Source organism: Notothenia rossii, assembly GCF_949606895.1.
Source record: "Notothenia rossii genome assembly, chromosome: 3".
Taxonomy (NCBI): domain Eukaryota; kingdom Metazoa; phylum Chordata; class Actinopteri; order Perciformes; family Nototheniidae; genus Notothenia; species Notothenia rossii.
In genome coordinates this window covers 83,164,844-83,187,866 of record NC_136901.1, presented here as the reverse complement: position 1 = coordinate 83,187,866, position 23,023 = coordinate 83,164,844, and the positions used below count along the sequence as shown (strand labels likewise).

The 23,023-nt window shown below is 40.2% G+C and overlaps 4 protein-coding genes across 5 annotated transcripts in view; 3 read left to right on the top strand and 1 right to left on the bottom strand.

Moving 5' to 3' along the window:
- Positions 1-13: 13 nt before the first annotated feature.
- Positions 14-2,559, top strand: and4 (actinodin4). The gene is made up of 5 exons (XM_079672169.1): positions 14-135; positions 469-529; positions 854-898; positions 991-1,151; positions 1,707-2,559. Exons 2-5 carry the CDS (start codon positions 478-480, stop codon positions 2,457-2,459), a joined length of 1,011 nt encoding a protein of 336 aa, XP_079528295.1. The 5' UTR covers positions 14-135; positions 469-477; the 3' UTR covers positions 2,460-2,559.
- Positions 2,560-4,416: 1,857 nt separating this feature from the next.
- cops6 (COP9 signalosome subunit 6) overlaps positions 4,417-23,023 on the bottom strand; it is a 30,218-nt gene continuing 11,611 nt past the window's right edge. Inside the window, exons 1-10 of one of the 2 annotated variants that reach the window (XM_079667751.1) lie at positions 11,741-11,802; positions 10,376-10,497; positions 10,162-10,293; positions 9,792-9,880; positions 7,939-8,001; positions 7,808-7,855; positions 7,593-7,707; positions 6,416-6,508; positions 6,086-6,186; positions 4,417-4,848 (exon numbers count right to left, since the gene is read on the bottom strand). In XM_079667751.1, the coding sequence (XP_079523877.1) occupies positions 4,708-4,848; positions 6,086-6,186; positions 6,416-6,508; positions 7,593-7,707; positions 7,808-7,855; positions 7,939-8,001; positions 9,792-9,880; positions 10,162-10,293; positions 10,376-10,497; positions 11,741-11,787 (951 nt within the window). In that variant the 5' untranslated portion in view covers positions 11,788-11,802 and the 3' untranslated portion in view covers positions 4,417-4,707. Of the gene's footprint in view, positions 4,849-6,085; positions 6,187-6,415; positions 6,509-7,592; positions 7,708-7,807; positions 7,856-7,938; positions 8,002-9,791; positions 9,881-10,161; positions 10,294-10,375; positions 10,504-11,740; positions 11,803-23,023 lie in introns of those variants that run through there. The other variant, XM_079667750.1, reaches the window with a different exon arrangement.
- Positions 11,861-15,566, top strand: LOC307031025 (F-box/LRR-repeat protein 12). Its single transcript, XM_079667746.1, has 3 exons — positions 11,861-12,427; positions 12,562-12,637; positions 13,404-15,566. Exons 1-3 carry the CDS (start codon positions 12,327-12,329, stop codon positions 14,448-14,450), a joined length of 1,224 nt encoding a protein of 407 aa, XP_079523872.1. The 5' UTR covers positions 11,861-12,326; the 3' UTR covers positions 14,451-15,566.
- LOC307032215 (aurora kinase B-like) lies at positions 15,944-20,897 on the top strand. Its single transcript, XM_079670056.1, has 9 exons — positions 15,944-16,062; positions 16,958-16,996; positions 17,183-17,264; positions 17,345-17,390; positions 17,508-17,696; positions 18,005-18,143; positions 18,359-18,507; positions 18,625-18,799; positions 20,331-20,897. Exons 1-9 carry the CDS (start codon positions 16,057-16,059, stop codon positions 20,502-20,504), a joined length of 999 nt encoding a protein of 332 aa, XP_079526182.1. The 5' UTR covers positions 15,944-16,056; the 3' UTR covers positions 20,505-20,897.

Genomic DNA, 23,023 nt, shown 5'->3' with positions numbered 1-23,023 from the left:
AAGAGAGGTGGAGTTTTGTGTCAAAGTTGTCGCAGTCCTATTGGACGGGAGGAAGTGTTTCAGGGGGTTTGACACACGGATCTGTATTTAACCCTCTTGGCCCTCTGAGTGCAGGAAGACAGCGTCCTGAGCCAGGTGAGTACAACATGGAGGGTCTTTATCATTAGGCATCCAAAGTGCTGTGTAACTAACATGGTATAGCTTTACCTCCTGAAGTTTCTCTAATATTTCATCCAAATGTTTGTTTGTTTAAAACTAAATTAGGACAGTTTACCTGGAAATGTATAATGTTTATTTTTGATACTGTTGAACAATAGTCTTAAGCATTGTTTTTGTAATACACTTTACGTTTTTATTTAGTAAGAAAATCAGTTGTAAAAAGGACTAAGAAGTTACTAACGTACACTTCTAGATGTGCTTTTCTGGTTATTTTCCTCTAAAATGATACAACTCAAATCTTTTCTCCAGGGGTTCGAGATGATTTCTTCATTATGGTTGTTTGGGGCCGTCTGCTGTCTGGTGCTCCCCGGTAAGAGCTGATTTTGTATTGAACAACTGCTTAACCCTCTCTATTTCAGAATTTAGTTTGTGCACATGACATTGTAAACTAATCAACTTATTTAAATGGGTAGAATTCTGAAAAAATCCCCCTGAGTGAAGATGGTTAAAGGTTTTAACTCTGTGTAAGCGGTCAAAGAAAATACGAATTCATTATTTAATGGCAGTTTTTTTTAATGCAGGCCTTTTTGTCCTCTATGGAAATCTGAGTAACCTCTAAAGTGAGGCAAAAGAATTAGAAAAATGTAATAAAAACATAACTTAAATCAAACCAATGATCTGTCTCCTCTCCTAGGCCTGCTGGAGGCCAAATCTTTGTTAAACGACATGCAGCAGGAGGGTAAGCAGATCCTAAATCATTTCAAATAAACATTTATATATATAATTATAAATATTTTATTTTCTAAGTGACTTGATCTCATCTGTTTACAGAGATGGTACCAGTCGGTAACGTAGGTATCGACTCACAGAGAGCAAACAGCTTCCTGAGTAACTCCAGGCCGAAGCGTAACGCGGACCCTCGGTGGTACAGAGGGAACCCAGACTTCCAGTCCTACTACCGCTACTACAGCAGCATCGGACACACTGAGGGGGTGAGCACATGTTACCTGGAAAGACACGAGGCTTTGTGATTAGATACTGTTTACAGTCTAGTTCTGGGAGAGTTTAGTGAGAGTAAAATGACTTATGAAAGAATCAAACATATTGTATGCAACATAAATCAAATCAAAACATGAAATATATTAAAACCATCTAATGTTGCGCTTTGGAATACTACAAATTCATATATGAAGCATACAATGTCAAATATAACATTAATTATATTTTACACATTTATTCATCCAAATTAAAGGCTTCTATGACAGCTGCTGGATCATGTTTTAGTAACATTGGAATTGTCTTCCCTTTCATCTTGTATTTAAAGGGGTTAATATTATATGGATATGAATATTATTAATTGCTTCTACCTCACAACTTCTTATTTGGTCACCTACTTTTCTTTGTACTCAATCTACTTGAATTTATTTTTACTAATGTGTGCTTGCCACTTTTTTTCTATGTTAGTCACTTATTTGTTACAATGTAAATGTCCCCGCTGCGGGACAAGTGAAGGAGTTGTGATTTCTAACTTTATTTCTCCCTCTCAGATCTATGAGATCGACAAGCTGCGGATGCTCTACCAGCAGATGAGGGCCCTGGAGCACACCTACGGCCCCGACGCCTCGTACTACCAGAACAAGCTGGGGGTCCCGATGGCTCCTCCTCCTCCCCCTCCCATGAAAGGAAAGCCCACAGCTCCCCCCGCCCTCCCCCCAGCCCCTGTCATCTCCCAGGCCGACGTCCTGTACCTGTGCAACAAGAAGGACCCCCTCTGCAAGCCCCACATCGTCTACATGCCCACCGGCTCCGTGCCCGTGCTCTGCGACCCCCGCTACCACCCCCACTGCACCCCCCAGAAAGCTCCAGCTCAAGTGGCAGCACTCCACCCTCCTCCCCCTCCTCCACCACAGAAGTCCGCCCCGGCCCCCCCTCCTCCTCCCCCACCTCCAATCCTCGTCAAGAAGACCTTCGCGGTCCCCATGCGCTCCTTCAAGGGCATGGAGTTCGACTGTGACCCCTACTGGGACCCCGACTGCCTGATTGACCACCCCCCCCGGCCCATCAAGGGGAAGACTATTGTGGTCCAGCCTCCACCCCCCCCTGTGGCGGAGGAGAAGGAAGAGGAAGCAGTGCCTGAGCCCCCTCATCCTGCTCCCAAAGAGAAGAAAGGACCCATCTTCCCTTACTTCTTCCCCAAGGCCTACAACCCCATGGATGATCTGTACGACCCGATGCGGTTCCAGTACCCGCAGCCCGTTCCCGCCGCCGACGAGCCAGCAGAGTCCGGCCACAGCCAGTGAACCCCCCCCCCCCCCCCCGATGTGTGGGAGGAGAGGAGTTTTTAATATTACATCAAACAGACATTGATTGGAATTGAACATTTTCATATTTTGAGGGATTTTAACATCTTGCAAATGTACCATCACTACACAACCTTTACTAAAGCATTGAAAAGTTTCAGTATTTGTTTATTAAATTGAACTGTTAATGTGTTTACTACAGCTTGCAGTCAACACAAGTATGTATTGCCTATGATATCGGACTGATGAGATAATAAAGTGTCACAAAAACAGTTTTCCAGCTTTGATTGAGAAGCATTTTAGCTTTGAGTACACTGGAAAGGAAAGAAAATGTTTGTCCGGGTTCCCAAACTTTCCTAATTCCCTCAAGGACCCAACAGGTTATCTAGCCTAATGATACAACACTGAGCATTTCATGCAAAACAATACACTGTTAAGTTGAACAATAGAGACTTATTTAGTTGCTGAAGATCTAAGTCAAAACATGTCCAGTCTAGCACAGAGTATAACAGTTCAAGACTTCCAAGGTCCTTAAAACATGTCTCTAGTTCACAGACGAGTATATAGAGAAGCTTTGGGAGCCATGTTGGATGCAGGAAGACAGAAAGAAAAGAGTGCCACATGGCAGGTAGAGCAGACTAGTAGCGGTGCCAGCCTGCAGGATGGGGGGTCATTATGTCTGGTTCCGCTGTACATTTAATACCCATAAAAACGCTGACTCCTGTCAGACCTCCAACTCTGGAGCTATAACTCCCCCGGCCCCCTTTCTCCTGCTGCGTGTCTGTGTTTAAATCCTCTGAAGGCAATCGAACAGCAGGAACACAACTTCAAAAGCTGCGCTAACGGCAAACACCCTGACAGTAAACCTGCAGCTGCACATAGCCCCCCCTCCAGAGTGCAGCTCTGATATTATTATGGGCTATCTGTTTAGTCATTTGTATTTACTGAACTCTTTTATTCATGCCCAATAGATGGTGGAGGCGTGACCTCAAAAGCAAGGAACAGAGAAGAGTCCATACCATTAAGAAATAATACAACTTTTAATATCATTTGATCAAGTTTGTTAGTTAAGATGACAAATGAAACAAGTTGAGGTACAACGGTTCTGAACAAGGGCCTTTCATTTGCAATGAGGGTAGATTACTTTTTCATATACCGGTACTAGGACTTTTTTGTAACATATCATTTTCTTGGCATACTGTACTATTACTTTTTGGTAAATACTATACTATGCCTTTTTTTTTTTACATACTGTTGAATGACTTTTTTGGACATATAAGACTTTATTTTTTACATACTACACTTTTGGGGGATACAATATGCCTTATTTTTCCAAATTTTCACAGGAAGTGGGGGGGGCGTGGAGGCTGGACCACAATAGTCTTCCCCTTGATGGGCCGGGGGGGGGGGGGGTGGTCACAGTCGTACTCCATGCCCTTGAAGGAGCGGATGGGCACCGCGAAGGTCTTCTTGACGAGGATTGGAGGTGGGGGAGGAGGAGGAGGGGGGGGGGGCCAGGGCGGATTCTATTCCTTTTTTTTGACAAATTATACTCTGACTTTTCTAGAAACTCCTTACTATGACGTTTTGACACACCATAGTATGAAACTATATTCCCTTTCTGACTTTTTCCTACTTCGCTTTGACTTTTTAAGGCATTAAATCAACAAAAATACTCATTTTATGTTTTTTTAAGGCATACTATTCCAAGACTTATCAAATCATTTTTTTTATGACATCTTATAGCATAATATACTTTTTTTCAATGCTATTATACACCAGGGCATTTGTATGGCACACAATACAATAACATCCAATACAGGATTGGAACTGTTGATACAACATTTCTAAAAAAGTTCAAAAGGTAAAAGTCCATTTATTTGAAATGCTGTATTTTGTTATAGAAATCGGGGGCACTCCAGGTTTAAGCTTTGAAATAAGAGGAGTCAAAGTCCCATGAAAAAAATCAGCAGATCATTTATTACATACAGAAACATGAAACAATATAACAAACGGGTAATATATATAACGTTCATGTACAGTGAATTCATTCCTGTGCATAACCAAGATAGACTTGAGCCATTTTCTCTTACTGATCGGTGTAATTAGGTGCTTTTCATTACACTTGTGGTTGAAAATGAGAAACAGGTTTGAGAAGATCCTGTAGAATTTGTTTTTAGCTAACCAAAAATGAAACAAACCAAAAAAGAAACTGCAGCGCATGTCTCTGCCTCGTTTCGCTGTCAGCTCAAAAGAAGAGTCCTCTCATCCTGCGGCCGATGCCCTGTCTGTCGTACAGGACGTTGAACTTGTTGATGAACTGGTTCATGCTGTTGCAGGTCTTAGTGATGGTGCCTAAGTAGGCCATGAGACCCACGTCATTACATTGCTGCAGGGGGAGAAGAAAGGCAGCGTTATACAAAGCAAAACAATCAAACACAATGTAAGACTGCTTGCTTAAGACTAGAGATGTCCCGATCCGATCACGTGATCGGGGATCGGAGCCGATCACGTGATTTTCAAAAGATCGGAATCGGGAGGAAAAAAATCCGGGAACGGGATTTTTTTTTTTTTTTTTTAAATACTTTTTTAAAAATGTTGTATTCAATGTTACAAAACAAAAATGACCATGTTCAAGTCTTAAAGTCATCCTGAGGCCTTAGTTTTGGTTTCAAATTACACAACATCATGTATGTGTTGCTTCTTTGGGGCTTGTTTTCATAGACCTCATTGCTTATTTCTCTCAAATCTGGCAACAGAGTGGGCAGGGCGCAGTGTCTAATTGTAGCAGTAAACTAACGAGTACTGATAAGCTTTATTTTGTTTTGATCCAATGCTGCACAACTGAACTGATCCAATGCTGCTGTGAAAAAAAGAAGCTATATCCACGTTGGATAGAATATCCAATTTAAATAAAAAAATAACCTTAAGGGACAACTTGAATGCTTTTTTTCTTTTTTTTCTCTTAATGCATTGCATAAAGATCGGATCGGGAAAAATCGGTATCGGCAAATTGTCAAAATCAAATGATCGAAATCGGATCGGGAGCAAAAAAAGGTGATCGGGACATCCCTACTTAAGGCTGATCATGACAATGTAATCATTCATGGTTATACGTTTCCGTCTTATGTGGAGATTGTATTTTGTGAATATAAATATAGCGTTGGAAAATATACGATAACCCAAAATGAAGTGTTCATCTTAAGGATTACTGGGAAAACAAATTTGCATTGTTCAAATGTTTTTTCTTCCAATGACAAGAAATCATATGCAAAGACCAAAAGCAACATTTGATTCATCCTAGTGATTCCAACAGCAATTAAAGACACACCGAAAACCTCATTATAGTGCTGCATAACATGTTTCTGCATTATGATGAACAAGAATCTATCAAATCAATAAACAAGTAGCTTCAAATAGTAACCCAAAAATGCATTATTTACTCCTATCTGAGTAACGTCTGTTAAAAGATATCACATTATTTGTTGGAATTAGCCGCTATATGGGATTTGTTCCTGGAGGAAAACATACACTCATCATGACAGCCATATCTTTTGACTTTCCGATGAAACAAATCTCCATGCATTTACACTTCTCATATGTGAAGGTACAAAAAGCTTGCTTACATCATAGAAGTCTGTTTTGAATTTGATGGTGCTGAGGACCGGCAATCTGTGGCAGAGGGCGTTCGCTTCTCGGAGGATCTCGTGATTAAATGGCACCTCTCCTGCAGAGAATAAAGACAGAGGGGAAATATTAAAATACATGTTCAGCTCAGTATACTAAAACAAAAGAGGTAAGACTATGTGGTCAAAACACTATCTTACAGAGGCTTGTAATTAAGGAGGTGTGTTCGAGGGGCCTGGAAACATCTTATCTATGAACAGCTGTTTTCCAAACTTATTTCCACATTCTTCGCTCTAACGGCCTCATTAAAAAGGGCTGTCGTCTCTCACCTGATTCCACGGCTTTGACGTACTCTAGGATGATCCTCACCCGGCTGTGGAGCATCTTGATCGCACTGTGCTGGGCTATGAGGTGCTCAGCCACTAGAGGAGAACAAACAGAGTCAGTTAACCCTTCGATGCCCGAGTGACTGGAGCCTACACTCTTCCATAAGTGGGTCAAAAAGGACCCGTATTAGAATAATATGTGTTTTGATGACATTTTGTTTAAGAAAAATCACTTGTATAATATTTAGTATTATATTTTTGTTCACACTAGAAATATTTTATTTTACACTATTTAGAAAAAAAAAATTACATTTTGAAAAGAAAACGAAATTCCATAGAAAATGCATGCGGTTTGATTACACTTATGGAAGCTTGGGGTAGTAATACAAAAACTACAATTTCTTAAAATGTAAATTTCAAATTTGAATGGCATGATATCCAAGACATGTTTTTTGTAATGTAATTACAAAGATACTCTAAGAGAACCCCTTCACCGGGTCAAAAAGACCCACTTATGCATCTAAGGGTTCAGACAAGTCATTTTTGATGACAGCGTTTAATATCAGTGTGATCACAGGGCAGCAGGTTCCTTTGAAATGTCCATCACTATTATCAGAATCAAAATGATCGTTACTTTCGAGAAAAACTTCTGAAAAGGACTTTAGTTAACGAAGATGAAACGGTCACCGATTTAACCGTAACGCAACTTCTAGCTTATTTGTAAATTCCCATTAGATTTGTCTCCTGTAGCAAGTCCTTGCTCTTATATTGAATCTATTTCAGATTTATAACATTTAATATCTAATAATGAAGGCATCAGTACAATGTTAATACATTTTCTTTAATTATTACACTCTATTTATGAATGTGTATATGTGCAAATAAATAAATGATACTACTCACAAAGACACAGCACAAAGTAGTCAGAACATTAGTGAACTAAAGTTAAAAAGTTCAATAGTATCTTCAGAAGCTGCGAAAGCCACAGGATGTAAATGTATCATAGTCTGAGACAAGAGCTGTGATAATGGCTGTTAAATAAATAATGTGTCTTAAAAGCAACCTTAAAAACAATGCTAAAGTGCAGATGGTTTACAGGAGACATGATATTGTTGAGTATATAAACTCACTCGCAGCGTTGAAGCTTCAAAAGGTAAGAACGTGTCCCAATAACTCTTACCTGTTGAGTTTTCTCCGGTACCGGTGGCGGTCATTCGAGCTACGTGGTCGACACCGATTCTCTCCGCTTCCTCTGTGGCCAGAGTGTACGTCAGCTCAGCAAACAACATGGTAGCCTACGTTAAATAAAAAACATGTCAGATCAGACTTTTCTGTAGGAAACTAGGTCACTGCTTTTGAAAATGATATTTAGACGGTATGAAATAAAAAGATTACCTCGCCGTTGATGATGTCAATCACAGATTCATAAACACTGACAGGAAGCTGGAGGAGAAAGAAAAGCTTGTTAAAAGCAGCTCTATCGAATAAACAACTTATTTATGAGGGGGAAATGCAGAGAAACTCACATCTGTGTGTTTGGTCAATGGGTTGAGCTTGAGGAAGAGAGGGCTCTCAATGATCTCACACACCTGGCAGCAAGAGGGAAATAACAGTCAACTAAATGTACAACACACAATCAGAAATAACAGAATTACAATTAGATCAGCGTTTCTCCCAGGGGGGCGTTTTGCCGCCCTTATTCAGCTTGGAACCCCCTGAACTCGAGCCGAGGGCGTCCAAAAATATTAATAATTCAAGAGAAGATCGATTTGGACACGATGAGCACTGCGCCGGAGCCTCGCAGCGGCGAAACTGAAGCTCCGAGGTAAACTGTGGTAACACAGGGAGCACTATTTAGACACCCCGGGCCAGCATAACGTACTTTTCACTTGCCCGCTCGGGCCACTAAAAAAAAAAAAATGGTCCTGTGTTTTAGTATTTTGACTAGCAATGTTGTTAAATTGTTTTGTTTATTAACGCTACAACATAGCGTTTCGTGAGTCGCTTGTTGTTGTTGTTGGGTGAAAAGCAAACAGCTGTTTGCTGCGGAGCACAGCGCGAGTAGGTTCCCGTGAGCGCGCTCCTTCACTACAGACTATTGCGCCACCTAACCATTCGCCTAAATGTTTTTAATACCAGCGGTAACCGGCCAAGCGCCGGGCAAAATTCTATCTTCAAATAAAAGAAAGTCACCGGAGGAGTTAAAGGAGAGTGACAGGTAGCATGAGAAGAAGAGGGAGAGAAAGTTTCAGCCAGCTTGATCGATGGAGTTGTTTTCTAGTGGTGCAGTGACGCGTCCTAAAACCCTTTTATAATCTATCGATTAGATTTATGATTCGAAAATTATAAAAGTAGGGTAGACATGTGGATATTATCCGGCTGAACAAAACGTGCATTTATCAAACAGGTTTGTTTTCCACAGACCTTATTTCTAGCTATTTTCCAAAACCCTATGGAGAAATCCCATTGCCTTTTTGTCGAGGGAACCAGCAGCTTACTTCCTGGTTTTAGGACGCGTCACTGCACCTCTCAATATGATGCCAATATAAACAAGGTCTTCTGTCGGCTGTGTACATCAAAGCCGACCTATGCTGACAAGTAAGTGAAGAGTTGACAATATAAAAGGTATTGGCTATAGGGAAATGTCCCAACAGTTTAGGAGAATGAAGGTTCTAATCTAATCTAATACATAGCCATTACATGTCTAACTCCTGATAATGACAGGAAGACAGAAAGCGCATTATACTAATAATAATACTCATAATAATAGCAGGCATTTTTGAACAATGACCACAATATCATTATTTTAATAAACCAACTATGAACAATTGAGGAAAATGAGGAAGAACTGATGATTCAAATGTTGTAGTACAAGTAGTAATGTAGTTAGTGCATAAATGACTATTGCAACAAATGTGTTCATTTTCTTCATTATTAATCGATTTTTTTTTGGACGAATGCTCCGGGCCAGTGGTTACAATGGTGGGGCCAGTGATAATACAACTCCACCGGCCCGGAGGGCCAGTGGCATTTTACCCTTAATGTCTACCCCTGTAACATGAAGAGCTGTTTGGAAGCCGAAACAGCCGGCGCTTTAAGAGAGCCGAGCCAAATGATCCGGCTCACTAACGTAAAGAGACAGTATCTATAAGAGACGGCTTGATTCAAAATTCAAGCACCCCCCCTCTCAGCCCTGGTCTGGCGGAAACACTGAATTAGATATTTAATTTGGAGAGCAGAAGCCCAAAAAGGAATTTGTCACACTCGATATAGCCATTAAGTTTGGATGAATCTTACATCAAATAGTATTTACCCTTGGACAGATGACTATGTATTACCAACAACAACATTGACTGTACATATCGCCACTTTTGCGTACCTGCTTGTGAATGTGGATGTCTGATGCGTCGGGGGGTCCGCCTGTGGTGTACCAGCCCAAAAACTCCATCTCTTTAAAGACCTGTTTGACTGAGAGACAAAAGAAAATATAAAATAAGAATTACATCAAGCATGAGAACTTCTGTAATAAGCACCGTAGACATGTTTTAATAAGTGAATATCATTTGCAGTCCTTTGATAAAGCTACTATGCACTACTAGTATGCTTTTTTAAATGACATTTTTACGAGATCTTATGCCAAGACAAAAGACATGGCTTTACTACATTTCTTAAAATAATGAAAGGAGAATTAAAAAAAAAAAAAAAAAAAAAGGGTAGTTCTTTTTGTCATTCAGACATAATCTACGTACATTGTTCCTCCTTGGTGTAGTAGTACTCCTTGTCAATGTGTACCCGATCATCTATGGTGACGGACAGCAACTCAAAGGAGTTCATCACCTCGATGTTTCTCCCCTCCTGCTTCCCGATCATGGCGCCAATAACTGAACGGGAAATACAACATTAGCTCGTGCATTAAATGACTGTTGACGTGCCGTCTCTCTTCAATAGAGCTGTCTTACATACCCTGCATTGGACGTCCCTCTTGAGAGCGGATGCGTATCCAGTGGTCGGATATGTTGAGGATCACCAGAGGGTGTAAGGCCACAGACACGCTGCCGGTGACGCCTGCAGCCATAACACTGGGGCTGGCTACAGTCCAACAGAGACACAACAAGAGGAGCTTTAACATCTACTTCAAAATTACAAAACAAGCTCATTTACAACGTCACATTTTTCAGTCATTGACTGACAGCTTTTAGAGGATTGATCAGACAATCAGAAAACAAAACACCTACATATATATCAGGACATACAGTAGCTGAAATAGATGAATAGAAATTTTTGCAAACTCCATTCATTGATGTGTGTTTGAATCTAATCGATTATAACAATCATTTATGTGGTAATGGTGTTTAGGCCAGTAATAGTTTAATACACAGATATGTATATTACATTTCAACATTATAAGACTTTAAAAACCAGCAGGGCGCCAGGGCTACGTAGACTTTAATAATTGTTGATTTATTGCGAGTAATTTTGTCAATGCAATATTCAAAACTATCACATATTTTCATTGATTTGGGGGTTAAAAAAGGACAATGAATAGGTCTTTAGACTGCATTACACAAATCATGTTCCTATTCTCAGATTTAGATCTTTAGTTTTTCTCATAATTGGTCTATAGATTTATTTGATCATTTATTTGGAAAATGTTCCATAATTTGATCATTATGAATGCTTGTCCTATGTTTTCTCATGTTTTAATCTTTTTGAGCATGTATTGAACTGTACGGAGACCTTAGGTATGGCGAAAGGCCCCCTCAAATAAAACTTTTTTTTTAAATATTACTGTTCCAATCTCAAAATACTTACTATACATTTGATATTATCTTTTTATATCTCTGAATGTTTGCACATGAACTTAATTTAAATGAGTATTAACACAATAATAAACTGTATGTGTAGTCTTCTATGGTTCAATACAAATATGTGATATACATTTACTGAAAGCTAGAGATAGGCCCATTCATCACATGGACAGCGGAACAGCCTTAAATAGAGATTGGGTTGTTGTTATGACTAGTCAGTATGTTTTACATCAATCCTACCTGAGCGGACTGACTTATGTTTATATTCCTGACGCTAACTCGAGTAATAAAGCAAGAAAAAATATGAAAATACGGATTGAAACACCACAAAGTGATGCATTTGTTGACAGCTTTATAGCAGAGCCGTGTACGTTAGCCCGCTTATGTCAGCAAGCTAGCCAACTACCACCTTAAACATCACTAAATCAACACTTACACACACCCATAACACACATGTAGGACATATGCTATGGTGTTTGTGTTAATATCAGGCAGAAATGTTGCGATAAGTGAGAAATACTCGCCTGCCCCATCCACTTCCATTCCTCCACCATTGCTGGTCGCCATCTTGTCCGGTAATCCGCGCAGGCGCAGTGCGCTCTTCACGTCAACAACCGTTAGGTGGCAGTGTTGCAGGAAGTGTTCGCATCGGTTTTAATTTTTTTACTTTATTTCTAGTACTTTCGCACTAGTAAAATATTGAACTAAATGTACTTAGTTACTTTCCTCCACCGTATTTATATCATTTAGTATATAAATCCTCCTTATCTATTCGTAAGTTTTTAATACATGTATTTTACTTTGTATTGTCTGCGAGATTGTTTCTTTTAAGTTATCAAAAAGATCATAATATTGTCAAACAAGCTGTTCCACATAGTTACTGTCCTACATTACACAGTTTTACATAAAAATAGGCTGATGTGATCTGAGAAAAGCTGTGTTTCTGTGTGTTTCACCTAAAGAAGTCCAAGATATTGCAGGCTAACTGCTGCTCAGTCCTTCCGCAGAGGGAGGGACATGTTTCCGGGGGACTAGCTTAGATAGCACATCCTGTGTGCGCTGGGATACCAGTCCGTGTTCGAGGCTTTAATAGTTTTGTTTACAAAATGGATGAATATAAAGCCTGTAACCTGGACTATTTTCCGGAAAATATCTTAATTGATGTCTTGTCGTTTTTGAGCGTACGAGAGGTTGTCAGAGCCGGGAGGTAAGATACATTTAACTTTGCTGACATCTGTTTTAACCAGTTATTCGTCTTGTGAAAGAAAACTGTGTCTTTTGTTGTGACTCATTTATGTCACATGATGAAGTTATTTGTTGTTTTTTTACGGTGTTTCTTAGAGTGTGTAAGAGATGGAAACGTCTCGTTAAAGACCAAAGACTGTGGAGACTTGTGGATCTGACTACATGGAAAGGGGTAAGAGTGTTAACAGCGATGTGGCTTCACCTTTTTTCTCTCCATTAATCCTTTCATAGTGTGGTGTTACATTTATGTAGGGAACATAGCCATGTCATTAATGAAACAAACATGTAGTCATGAATGGCGTCTCTTGTTTTATGGCACCTTATCATATTCGAGTCTCAATTGTTGAGTTTGTTTGTTCTCTTACGTATTTTTATTTTAAAGACCAATTTAAGCACGTATATTGCAAATTATCTTGGGCTGTGGTGTATGGCAGTGGTTCTTTCTACATACTTGTCACAATAGAAATACACATAAATAAACAAGTATAAGCAATCTTAGCAAGTGGCCTCTAAAAAGGTACAATTTCTTATACATTATAATCACATGTACTGTACCTATAACACTTCACCAAATAGTGATGAAGAAAAGGCTCTACTCTCTGTCTTTGAAATCTAACAACCATGTCAAGAGACTTGGTGTCATTGAGAAACGTATATTAAAGTGTTGAACGTCTGTAAAAAACAAAACAAAAGACAAAGAAGAAACAGCAACCTCTATCAGAGGCTTCGTGTCCGGACATGACTCAGAAATATGTGTTCACCTTTACTTTCTTATGCCTCATTAGGTAATGCTAAAATAAAATAAAAATGTTCAGTTTTCTCTTGAAGAAAATACTGTTCATACAGGTTCTGTGTCTTTGCAATATTGACTGAAACTGTCTCTTTTGCCTCCCTTCCCCCCCACTCAACACATACATGGACTGTCCATTGTGTGCCAGGTAACATCCCGCATACTCTGGCTCCTGCTGCGTCAGTACCTGGGTTGTGGTCTACGGTGCCTGCGGTTGCGTGGTTTGCTTCTTTCTGCCCGAGGGGGAACCTTTCTGTCTGAGTCCTGGCTAAAAGCTTTGTCCACAAAGTGCCCTCGCCTGAGTAAGCTCTATCTTCTGCACGCAGACTTGCGAGGTCTCCCCAGTTGCCAGCTCCTCCCTCCATCTTTGCAGATCCTGGAGCTGCGTGGCTGTGAGCTGCCGCGAGAATTTTTCAACCAGACTTTCCCTGCTAGTTCGCAAGAAACACCAGAAGCCACATCCAGTGTTGGTGCTCAACAGAAAAGAAGGGATCAGAAAGGAAAAGGGCAAACCTCTCCATCAGGGATTGGCATTGATACGTTAGTCCTCAACAACGTGCCTTCTTTCACAGACCAGCATCTGCAGAGTCTGACAACATGGGAGAGGCTCAGGCGCTTGGAGCTGCGCGACACCTTTCGTGTAACAGCAAACGGGCTCAGGAGCAGTGCTGCCAAGGAGGGCGTCTGTGGTGTGGAAGGCCTCTCCAGACTCAAGTTTTTAGAAATAGGCATCACTGGGCGGCAAGGCTACCAGTTACAGATGGCCTCCCTCGGGCTGGGGGCAGGATGGCTTGGCCTGGAGGAGCTGAGTCTAGGGGGTAAGGAGGTGGGGCCGGGCCTGCTCTGCGCCAGCCGTCTGAAGGACCTGAAGTGTCTGTGCCTGTGGGCCTGCACACTCAGCAAGATGCAGATAGTGCGGAGCTGCAGGATGCTCCGTGGACTCCGCCGGCTGGAGTTTTTGGACGTGATCTTCCAGCCTCCACAGTGTCCACCTGTAGTGGAGGGAGAGGGTGGTGGTGGAGGAGGAGAAGAGCAGGACAATGATGAAGCAGCAGGTGGAGATAACAACAATGATGAGAACAGGACACTAGATGCAAACGATCCCATACCCAGTTTGCGTCGCTCACTGGCTGCCCTGCTGCCATCATGCACTGTGGTTTTCACCAACTGCTCTGTTCAGATTAATCCAGACTAAATCTCTACTACTTCATTATACAGGCAGTAGCAAATAGAGATACAGTTCCCTTTCACAAAAGCATATGTCATTTTATGTAGCGTTATAAATACAACAAACAACTTCAGTTTGTATTGTTGTGTAATGCGTATATATATGATACGACAAGATATCACAAATGAAGTAAAGCAGGTTCCAGATATCGGAATCAGATCTTTTAATTTATACATTTTAAAAATGATCGCTGTCAAAACATTTACTGTATAATACTGATGAAATTGAAGTAAACTATACTGAAGAAAGTCCACCAACTGGCCTACTTGTCCAGGCTTTTAAGACTGTTTTGCCACCTTTTAATAATCTGTCAACCTCGAAAGCAAGAGGAGTAAAATCTGATTTCAACTTTGCAAATAAAAAATGGTTGGTTTCTTGGTAAGCAAAATGTTTAATATGATTCAGGGCCATAATTTGTTTAACATCCATACATATCTATTTGGTTTTAACAGAATATTTTCCAAACATTGTTCTTCAAACTTGAATAAAAGCTTACTTTTTTTTTTATGGTGCTACATATTGTGAAGAACGTTATAAAAACCGTTATGGAAAACGAAATGAGAAGCTCTTGATGTATGAAATAAGAAGACAGTCTTCAAGGTTATTCATATGTACTCTTTAAAGTCACACTAAAATAACACAATATGAAACTGTCACAGCTAGAGGGTGAAGCCACAAGCAGGCGTATAACAGGAGCATACCGCTGGCACCTGTTTCCTGTTCCTTCGCTTCACAATGTATACAATAAAAAAAAACATCAACATCTGATACAAGCAGGTGTTTGGTTTTGGTTTGACAGCAAAACAGCAAGGGATATTTAAATAAGTCTTTAACAAGTCCCAATTCTGTTTCAATTTTATTTGTAGAAATAAGAAATGGTAATTGTTAATGTCTGTTTGATGTGTTATTGAAAACCATTAATGTATTATTGGGAAAACCATTGCCTATTCAATAGTGGAAAACATGGAAGATGTATGTCTTTGAAATTAATTGTGATGCATTGATACCAACCATTTTCATTTTATCACTCTGTAGAATACATATTAGGAATTGTTCTGAATAAAACTATTTTGAACAAATACATATTTTGTATCATTTGTCTTTTTTTCTTCTTCTAATTGCACCATATACTACAAATTCCATAAAAGATCTAAGTTTTGCTTGATAGACTGACATTTATGCATATTAGGGAAAAAAACGTGTAATGTGATCAAATATGTTGATATATCACACATTTATTCAGTTGTATTACATATGAATATGATTAGGTTAGGTTCATGTGGCCAGGCCATAAACTGTTTATATAAGGTGCCAAGCTTATGAAGAAAACAAAAGTAATGTACCGAGAAGACAGGACACTCCTCTAAAAATAGGTAGGGAACTATACAACCATCCATGGATTAGTAGGGCGGGTCGACGTTTTACTGACGTCATTGTAAACAAATCACATGCAACAAATCCGGCCAATCAGGTGCGTGCAAGACAGTTTTAAAACGTTGGCGGCGGCGATAGTTCAAAATAGTAACTCTGGGGGTTCCTTACTAAAACTTGTATACGTTCATCCTTCTCTACGATGCAGGTACATCTATTTTTTTAAATCTTTGATAGAGAAATAAGACCGTGTACTAGATTAGGGCAACAAAAGATTCGCCATACGCGCCAATTCTGAAAGGTGTAAAAGGGAACAGGTTTTTGCTAAATAAATTAGCTTAAGCTAATTTAGCATTACGCTACGTTATATTCTATTAAAAGCCGTATATAACGTACGTGGATATTATTTACAATAGCAACTGGTTTAATCCAAATGAACCGGATTAGTAGGTTACATAGTCCCTGCATTACACCGAACCTCAGACCAGGGAGCCAACGTTAGCGTATCATAGCCTAGCAATGGCCTACTGGACCTTTCTCATTTTGAAAAAAACAAACTTCTACGTTAACATTTAAACGTAGCCTACATACGGAATCCACAGGAAACACCTATAGCTATTTAAATAATGCATGCAGTGACTAGGAATATGGCAATCATCTGGTGTTAGAATATATTTGACAATAAATGCGCCTTTGTTATCCTTATACAACGTAGTAAAACCGTGCATCAATATCAAACGGCAGATCTTCTTCAACGTGTTGCTGAAAATGTACACTATAATACAAAAAACACACAATCCACTGCAGTATTACAGATTGTCTGACTCTAAACTGTATATCCAACTGTACACATCTTTAATTTGAGCACAAAATAGTTTGTGATCAAATTAGGTTCACTATTAAGTACGCTTGGGAAAATAGTTAAAAAGGGACATTTAAAAATGCAATTGCACCGTTAAAAAGTAATCTGTTTCCAATTCGGAGTCTTCCAGCATATAGGTTTGAACTTTCACCCCAGTTTAGAGTCTGAATGACAAGAAAATATGCATTAAGTTCAATTGTATGGTAAATGAATGTGATTTGCTGTATTTATTTCTTTACAGAATAAGGAAAATTATGAGCCCAGGGGTTTCACAAGACCGGTAAGATGTCAAACTAAATATATACATATATATTTCCCGCTGGGATCAAGCAATATTTAATAAATTGAACTACAACTGACCATTTATCATGCCAATATTGGTATCAAAATAAATCAAACTATTATTGGCTGGAACCACATTTTAACAATGGGTTTCTTATTATTTGTGTTTGCTTCTGTACAACAGTTCGCAACCCCAAGCATGGTGGCAGGCCCACAGCGCGTTCAGGTGAAACCACGTGCAGAGATGGACAAAAATGCCATTACAGGTAACATTACCTGCCTCTTCAATAAATAACATTAAAAAACCATAAGACATTTTCCAGTTTTAATTGTATTATCATTTCAGGCCCAGGGCGACAGTGTGTTGGCTCATCCTCCAGTGCTGTCGCAAAGTACGTATAACCCTTAAAAGCATCACGTTTTTGTTGCCAGTTGTGTTTTTTGTAATGCTTTCCCAAATCAAAGTGGTTAAAATGAGGTATAAATGTCCATCTTTTTACTTTCATAAGGAAAATCTCCATCAATGACTTTGACATCGGTCGACCTCTGGGGAAAGGCAAATTTGGAAATGTCTACCTTGCGAGGTTGAAGTCGCTGCAGGCCGTCGTGGCACTGAAGGTGTTGTTCAAGTCACAGATGGAGAAGGAAGGCGTGGAGCATCAACTCAGGAGGGAGATTGAGATCCAGTCACATCTTAAGTGAGTATCCTAAAAAACATTTTGATAAATGACAAGGAATTAAACCTCTCAGTATAACTTCCTTGTAGGTTATTTGCTACTATCTAAGGATGGTTACAGGAACATAACAAAATGCTCAGGAAATTATTTGTAGGTTAGATGTGCTTAAAGCTTTGTGATTGCTAATAAAGTGGATTATAGTTTCACGTAAAATCAAACAGGATTTTTTGTATCTCCTACCACAAACATGCTGACCTGAAAAGTATTTTAATTTGTTTTCAAAACAAAGACTAACAGTTTCCTCAAAACACCCTCTTTTTTCTCCTCAGGCACCCCAACATTTTGCGCTTCTACAATTATTTCTATGATCAGACCAGGGTGTTCTTGGTGCTTGAGTACGCCCCACGTGGTGAAATGTACAAGGAGCTACAGAGATGTGGAAAATTTGATGACCAGCGCACTGCGACAGTAAGACATGATGTTGCTTCTTAAAGGCATTTTATTTACGCTGTTATTGTTTAGTCAGTGAACCTAGTTTTGGAATTCTTAATTCCTTCAATCCTTGCTGTGCCCTGTGTTCAAAGAGAAGTTTGACCGATCTACAATTTAGTTTTTTTTATCTTGAAAATTAAGTATTCTTTAAAGTCTTATTGTCTATTAAGTTAACCTCTTTACATTTTTAGTACATGGAGGAGATATCTGACGCACTGTTGTATTGCCATGAAAGGAAAGTGATTCATCGTGATATCAAGCCAGAGAATCTGCTTCTGGGCTTTCGTGGAGAGCTGAAAATTGCCGATTTTGGATGGTCCGTCCATGCCCCTTCTCTAAGGTGAGGATCCAGTATAAAGTTCTACTGTGTTTTATCAGCGCTGTCTCAATACTGATGAGTCACACGATGCTTGTTGCTGCTTTTCTTAGCTCACTTCTTGTTTTAAAATCCCTCCAGGCGTCGTACAATGTGTGGGACTCTGGACTACCTCCCTCCAGAGATGATTGAAGGTCAAACTCACAGTGAGAAGGTGGACCTGTGGTGCGTCGGGGTCCTCTGCTACGAATGCTTGGTCGGGAACCCACCTTTTGAAACTGGCAGCCATTCAGAAACGTACAAAAGAATTACGAAGGTTGGTGTTGGACAAATATGAATGTTGAGTAATCTTTTCTATAGGAACATTTGATAGAAACATCCGGCAGAAACTTATTTAACCATTTGTAAATTAACTTTAAGATTGTCCCTCTATATCAGGGGTGTCAAATACACAGTTGGCCAATATTAAAAAATGGGTACTAGTTGAGGGCCGAACTTGGTTCAATGTTTATTGAAATGACTTATTGCACATATTAAACCTGGAACTAACGAAGCTTAAATTATTGCCTATAAAAACAACATTAAATAATTAGTTGAATTAATTGCAGCTTTTTCGGAGTCATTTCTTATGATTACATTTTTCCACAGGCCAACAACAGCTTCAAAATAACAATTTCCCTCAAAGAAAAAACTAGGGATGCTCCGATCGAGATCGGCCGATACTTACTCTCTAAACATGCCGATCGCGAGAGCAGATCACATGACTTAAAATACATTACACTTTTCTCTGTGCGTGGAAAACAAGCTCGCCAAAATGGCTTCACCGGTCTGGCAGTATTTTAAGGTGTCCGAAAAAGAAAGTAAAATAGCGGAATGCAACGTGTGTGAAGCAGAAATCCTGCAGCTCCACCCGCCGGACCGGTGAGCGGAGCGAAACACACAAGAGTTAGACCTAACACACTTAGCTATTTTAACTACCTCTGGAACAAGCTAAACTAGTTATACATATATTTATTCTTCACTGTCGGGTCACTCATTACTGGATCAGTGAGCTGTATGAGAAGATACTGACGGGCTGTCAGGAGATCAAAAGAGAGCGCTTCCGCTCATTTCTCCCGTGTTATTATCCAAAGTGAATGTAAACTTGAATAATGTACATCATTTGAATGTAATAATTATGTTGGTTGTTGTTTGTGGAAGCTCCAGTGAATGAGCCCCATTAACTGAGTTTTAATCATCAATTTAAATGGAAGATTTAAAGTGATGTTTAAATCTTCCATTTAGTCCCCGCCTACTCGATCGGTATCGGCCGATACTGATTCCGGCGATCGGCCCCAAAATTGGCGATCGGAGCATCCCTAGAAAGAAAAAAAACGTGTCGCGAGAAAAAAAGTGCTGAAGGAAACATCCATTGAAACTCAGTGTGCTGCTCTGTGATGCTGGTTCAGATACTTGGCATCTCATCTTGGGTTCAAGTTCATCAATGTTTGGGCTCAGGCTCTGAGCGGAGGAAACCCTCAGGGTTGAGTGAAGGTGTGCATGCAATATACCGGCGGGCCAGATCTAATAGTAATTAGAAATTATCCTGCGGCCCGAAATTAAATCCACCAAGGGCCTGATTTGGCCTCCGGGCCTTGAGTTTGACATGTGTGCTCTATATGATAATGTGCATGACTCACAATGACACAAATGCGCCAAAACAATCTAGATTGATAAATAGCATTACAAGTGAACTATATTTGTTTTGGGGGAAACTGTCCCTTGACTGATTTGAATTAAACTCCAAGGTTATTTTATAACAGTCATGGTTCAGATTTCATTAATAGATGATATCCTACTGTTTGCAGGTGGATTTGAAGTTCCCCAAAAACATCTCAGACGGTGCACGGGACCTGATCTCCAAGCTGCTTCGCCACAACCCCGCCGATCGTCTCCCACTACAGAGTGTCATTGATCACACATGGGTGCGTGCCAACTCTCGCAGAGTCCTACCGCCCGTCTGCCCTGGGGACCAATCCTGAGCCCGCCTTCCTGCCTGCCACTGAGGGGTGTTTTATCTGTCCTCCACAAGACACTGGGCCTTTAGGTGTCAATGGCATGGGCTTCAAACTGCCATCATATCAGCAAATTGTGTGATTGGTATAGGGATGGTTTACCCACTTTTTCCCTTGTACAGTGTGATGTCCTTATCTATGTTGATCTAGTGGTATTTTATAGGCTTTTCCTTCTTGAACCTTTGTTTTCTTTATTTTAAATGTACACAGTTGTATTTTGACTTTCTGTATCAGTGTTGACAGTTGAAAGTTGGACTGATTGACGCTGACTTTTCTCAATAGTTTGAGGGTTGTGCTGGATAGCATGTTTTATTTCCCCTCAAGCTATGCTTTTACATTCTAATAAATATTCTAAAACAATGGGTTGACATTTAAGTAATTGATGATCTAAATGTTTTTGTCATTCTGCCAATCCCAACAGTTTGTCATAAAAAATGTTATATTCTGCTTTTTAAACAGTTTTACAAAGTTGTTCATCCAACTAATTTTGGAAGCATTTTTTATTTTGTATCAACCTTATTTACATATGTGAAGCAAGAAGAGTTTAGTTAAAAGACCATTGGTTGATGTATGAAGGTAGGATTTACTGCTGCAACAGGTTTTTCTAGTTCAACCTACCTAAACAGAACTTGGTGTAAGGGATTCGCTGAGATTCTGGCCCATTATAAGCCTATCCTGAAAAACATTTTCATAAAGCTCCAAGAGTAAAACGTCTCGGTATAACTTCCTTGTTGGTAATTTGCTACCATCTACTGACCGTTACTGGAACACACAAATGCTCACACAACAATGTGTAGGTGAGATTTCCTTAAAGATAGATACGACGGAAGAATTGTCCCAACTGAAAAGTAATTTATAACATTTAAATCATTATGTAATTGCAACAAAATCTGATCATGTCGCATTTTTTTTCAAACTCGCACTTGATCACTTATGGCCGCACGGTAGCGTGGCCGAGCGGTCTAAAGCGCTGGATTAAAGCGTGGGTTCAAATCCCACCCCTGCCAGATTTTTTTTTTGTTCTCTGTCAAAATCCAATATCATCATCCAATCTATAGAGTGGCGAAGTTACGCCCATCTACTTCCGCCCCATTGGACCTTATTTCTGAAAAATTATTAAAACCGGTCTTCGGTGTGGAGTTGTTTGGGGAGTTAGCGATATACATACGAGAGAGAGAGAGAGATAGCAAGATACATAGCATACAGTTAGCATACAGATAGCGATAGATAGCATAGATGAGCGGTAAAGAAAAGCGATTGGCCTTCCAGCGGGTAAGAAAGTCGGCACTACATTGCTGTGTGCCCCTTTGTACAAATAAGTCCCGTTATAATCGGGAGATAAGTTTCCATCAATTTCCTATTGATGCTGAGGGAAAGGCTCAGTGGCTGATCAAGGTCCGTAGGGAATACCCCTGTGTGTAGTAGGCATTTTCGACCAGGAGACTTATTGGTCACAGCTGGAGGACTGAACAGAGTAAAGAAAGGAGCTACACCTGTTCTCTTTTCTTGGAATAACTACGAGAGCCAACACCAAGACGTAATGTTTGGGAGCGTCGGCCGAGGGCAGAGAGTCCCACCCAGGACTTGACAGCTGAGTACGAGGTGGAAACACTTGCGCTGCCGGATCATGACTACTCTGTAAATCCAGCGACGGCAGTGATGGCAAATCAGGTGGCCGACGAGAACGAAGCCTTGAAAATCCAGGTTAGGGAGCTCCAACACCAGCTGGAAGTGTTACAACTGAGATCTCGTTTCGGGATACAACGCCTGGCAGGGTCGGACTAGGACATTCGTTTCTACACCAGGTTTGTTTATAAGGCTATCAGGATGTTGTTATGGCCACTAGTTTGATAAACACTTTTCATTTGGTGAAGCTAATTTAAGAAACAAAACTATGTCTAACATGAACACTATTACATTCTTAGATTTGCCACATACAAGCATTTCCTCGCCTTTTGGAAATTGGTGGAGCCTGCAGCCAACACCAAGATGGTGCGGATTACCAACGCCAAGGCATCCTCTGCCAGCAGCTCGGATTCCTCTCAACCATCAACAACGGTAAGCAGCATACAAGCGTGGATGTATATGAATAATTATGTGCACGCTGCGCACTATACCACCGTTTAACAAGTGCATCACATCACTCACAAAACACACACACACACACACACACACACACACACACACACACACACACACACACACACACACACACACACACACACACACACACACACACACACACACACACACACACACACACACACACACACACACAGAACAACAAACCCCAGGAAAATGTGTTATAACTGTACCCGGTCTCCCCTATAACAGTATCTACAGTATGCCTAACACTTATTTGTTTTCACAGAAACTTCCACCCATAGATGAGCTGCTGCTGTTCCTCATGCACCTGTCAGTGGGCCCGATTAAACATCACTTTTAGGGGGAAAAGGCCGGCTCTGTCCGTTTCGTCCATGTGGAGA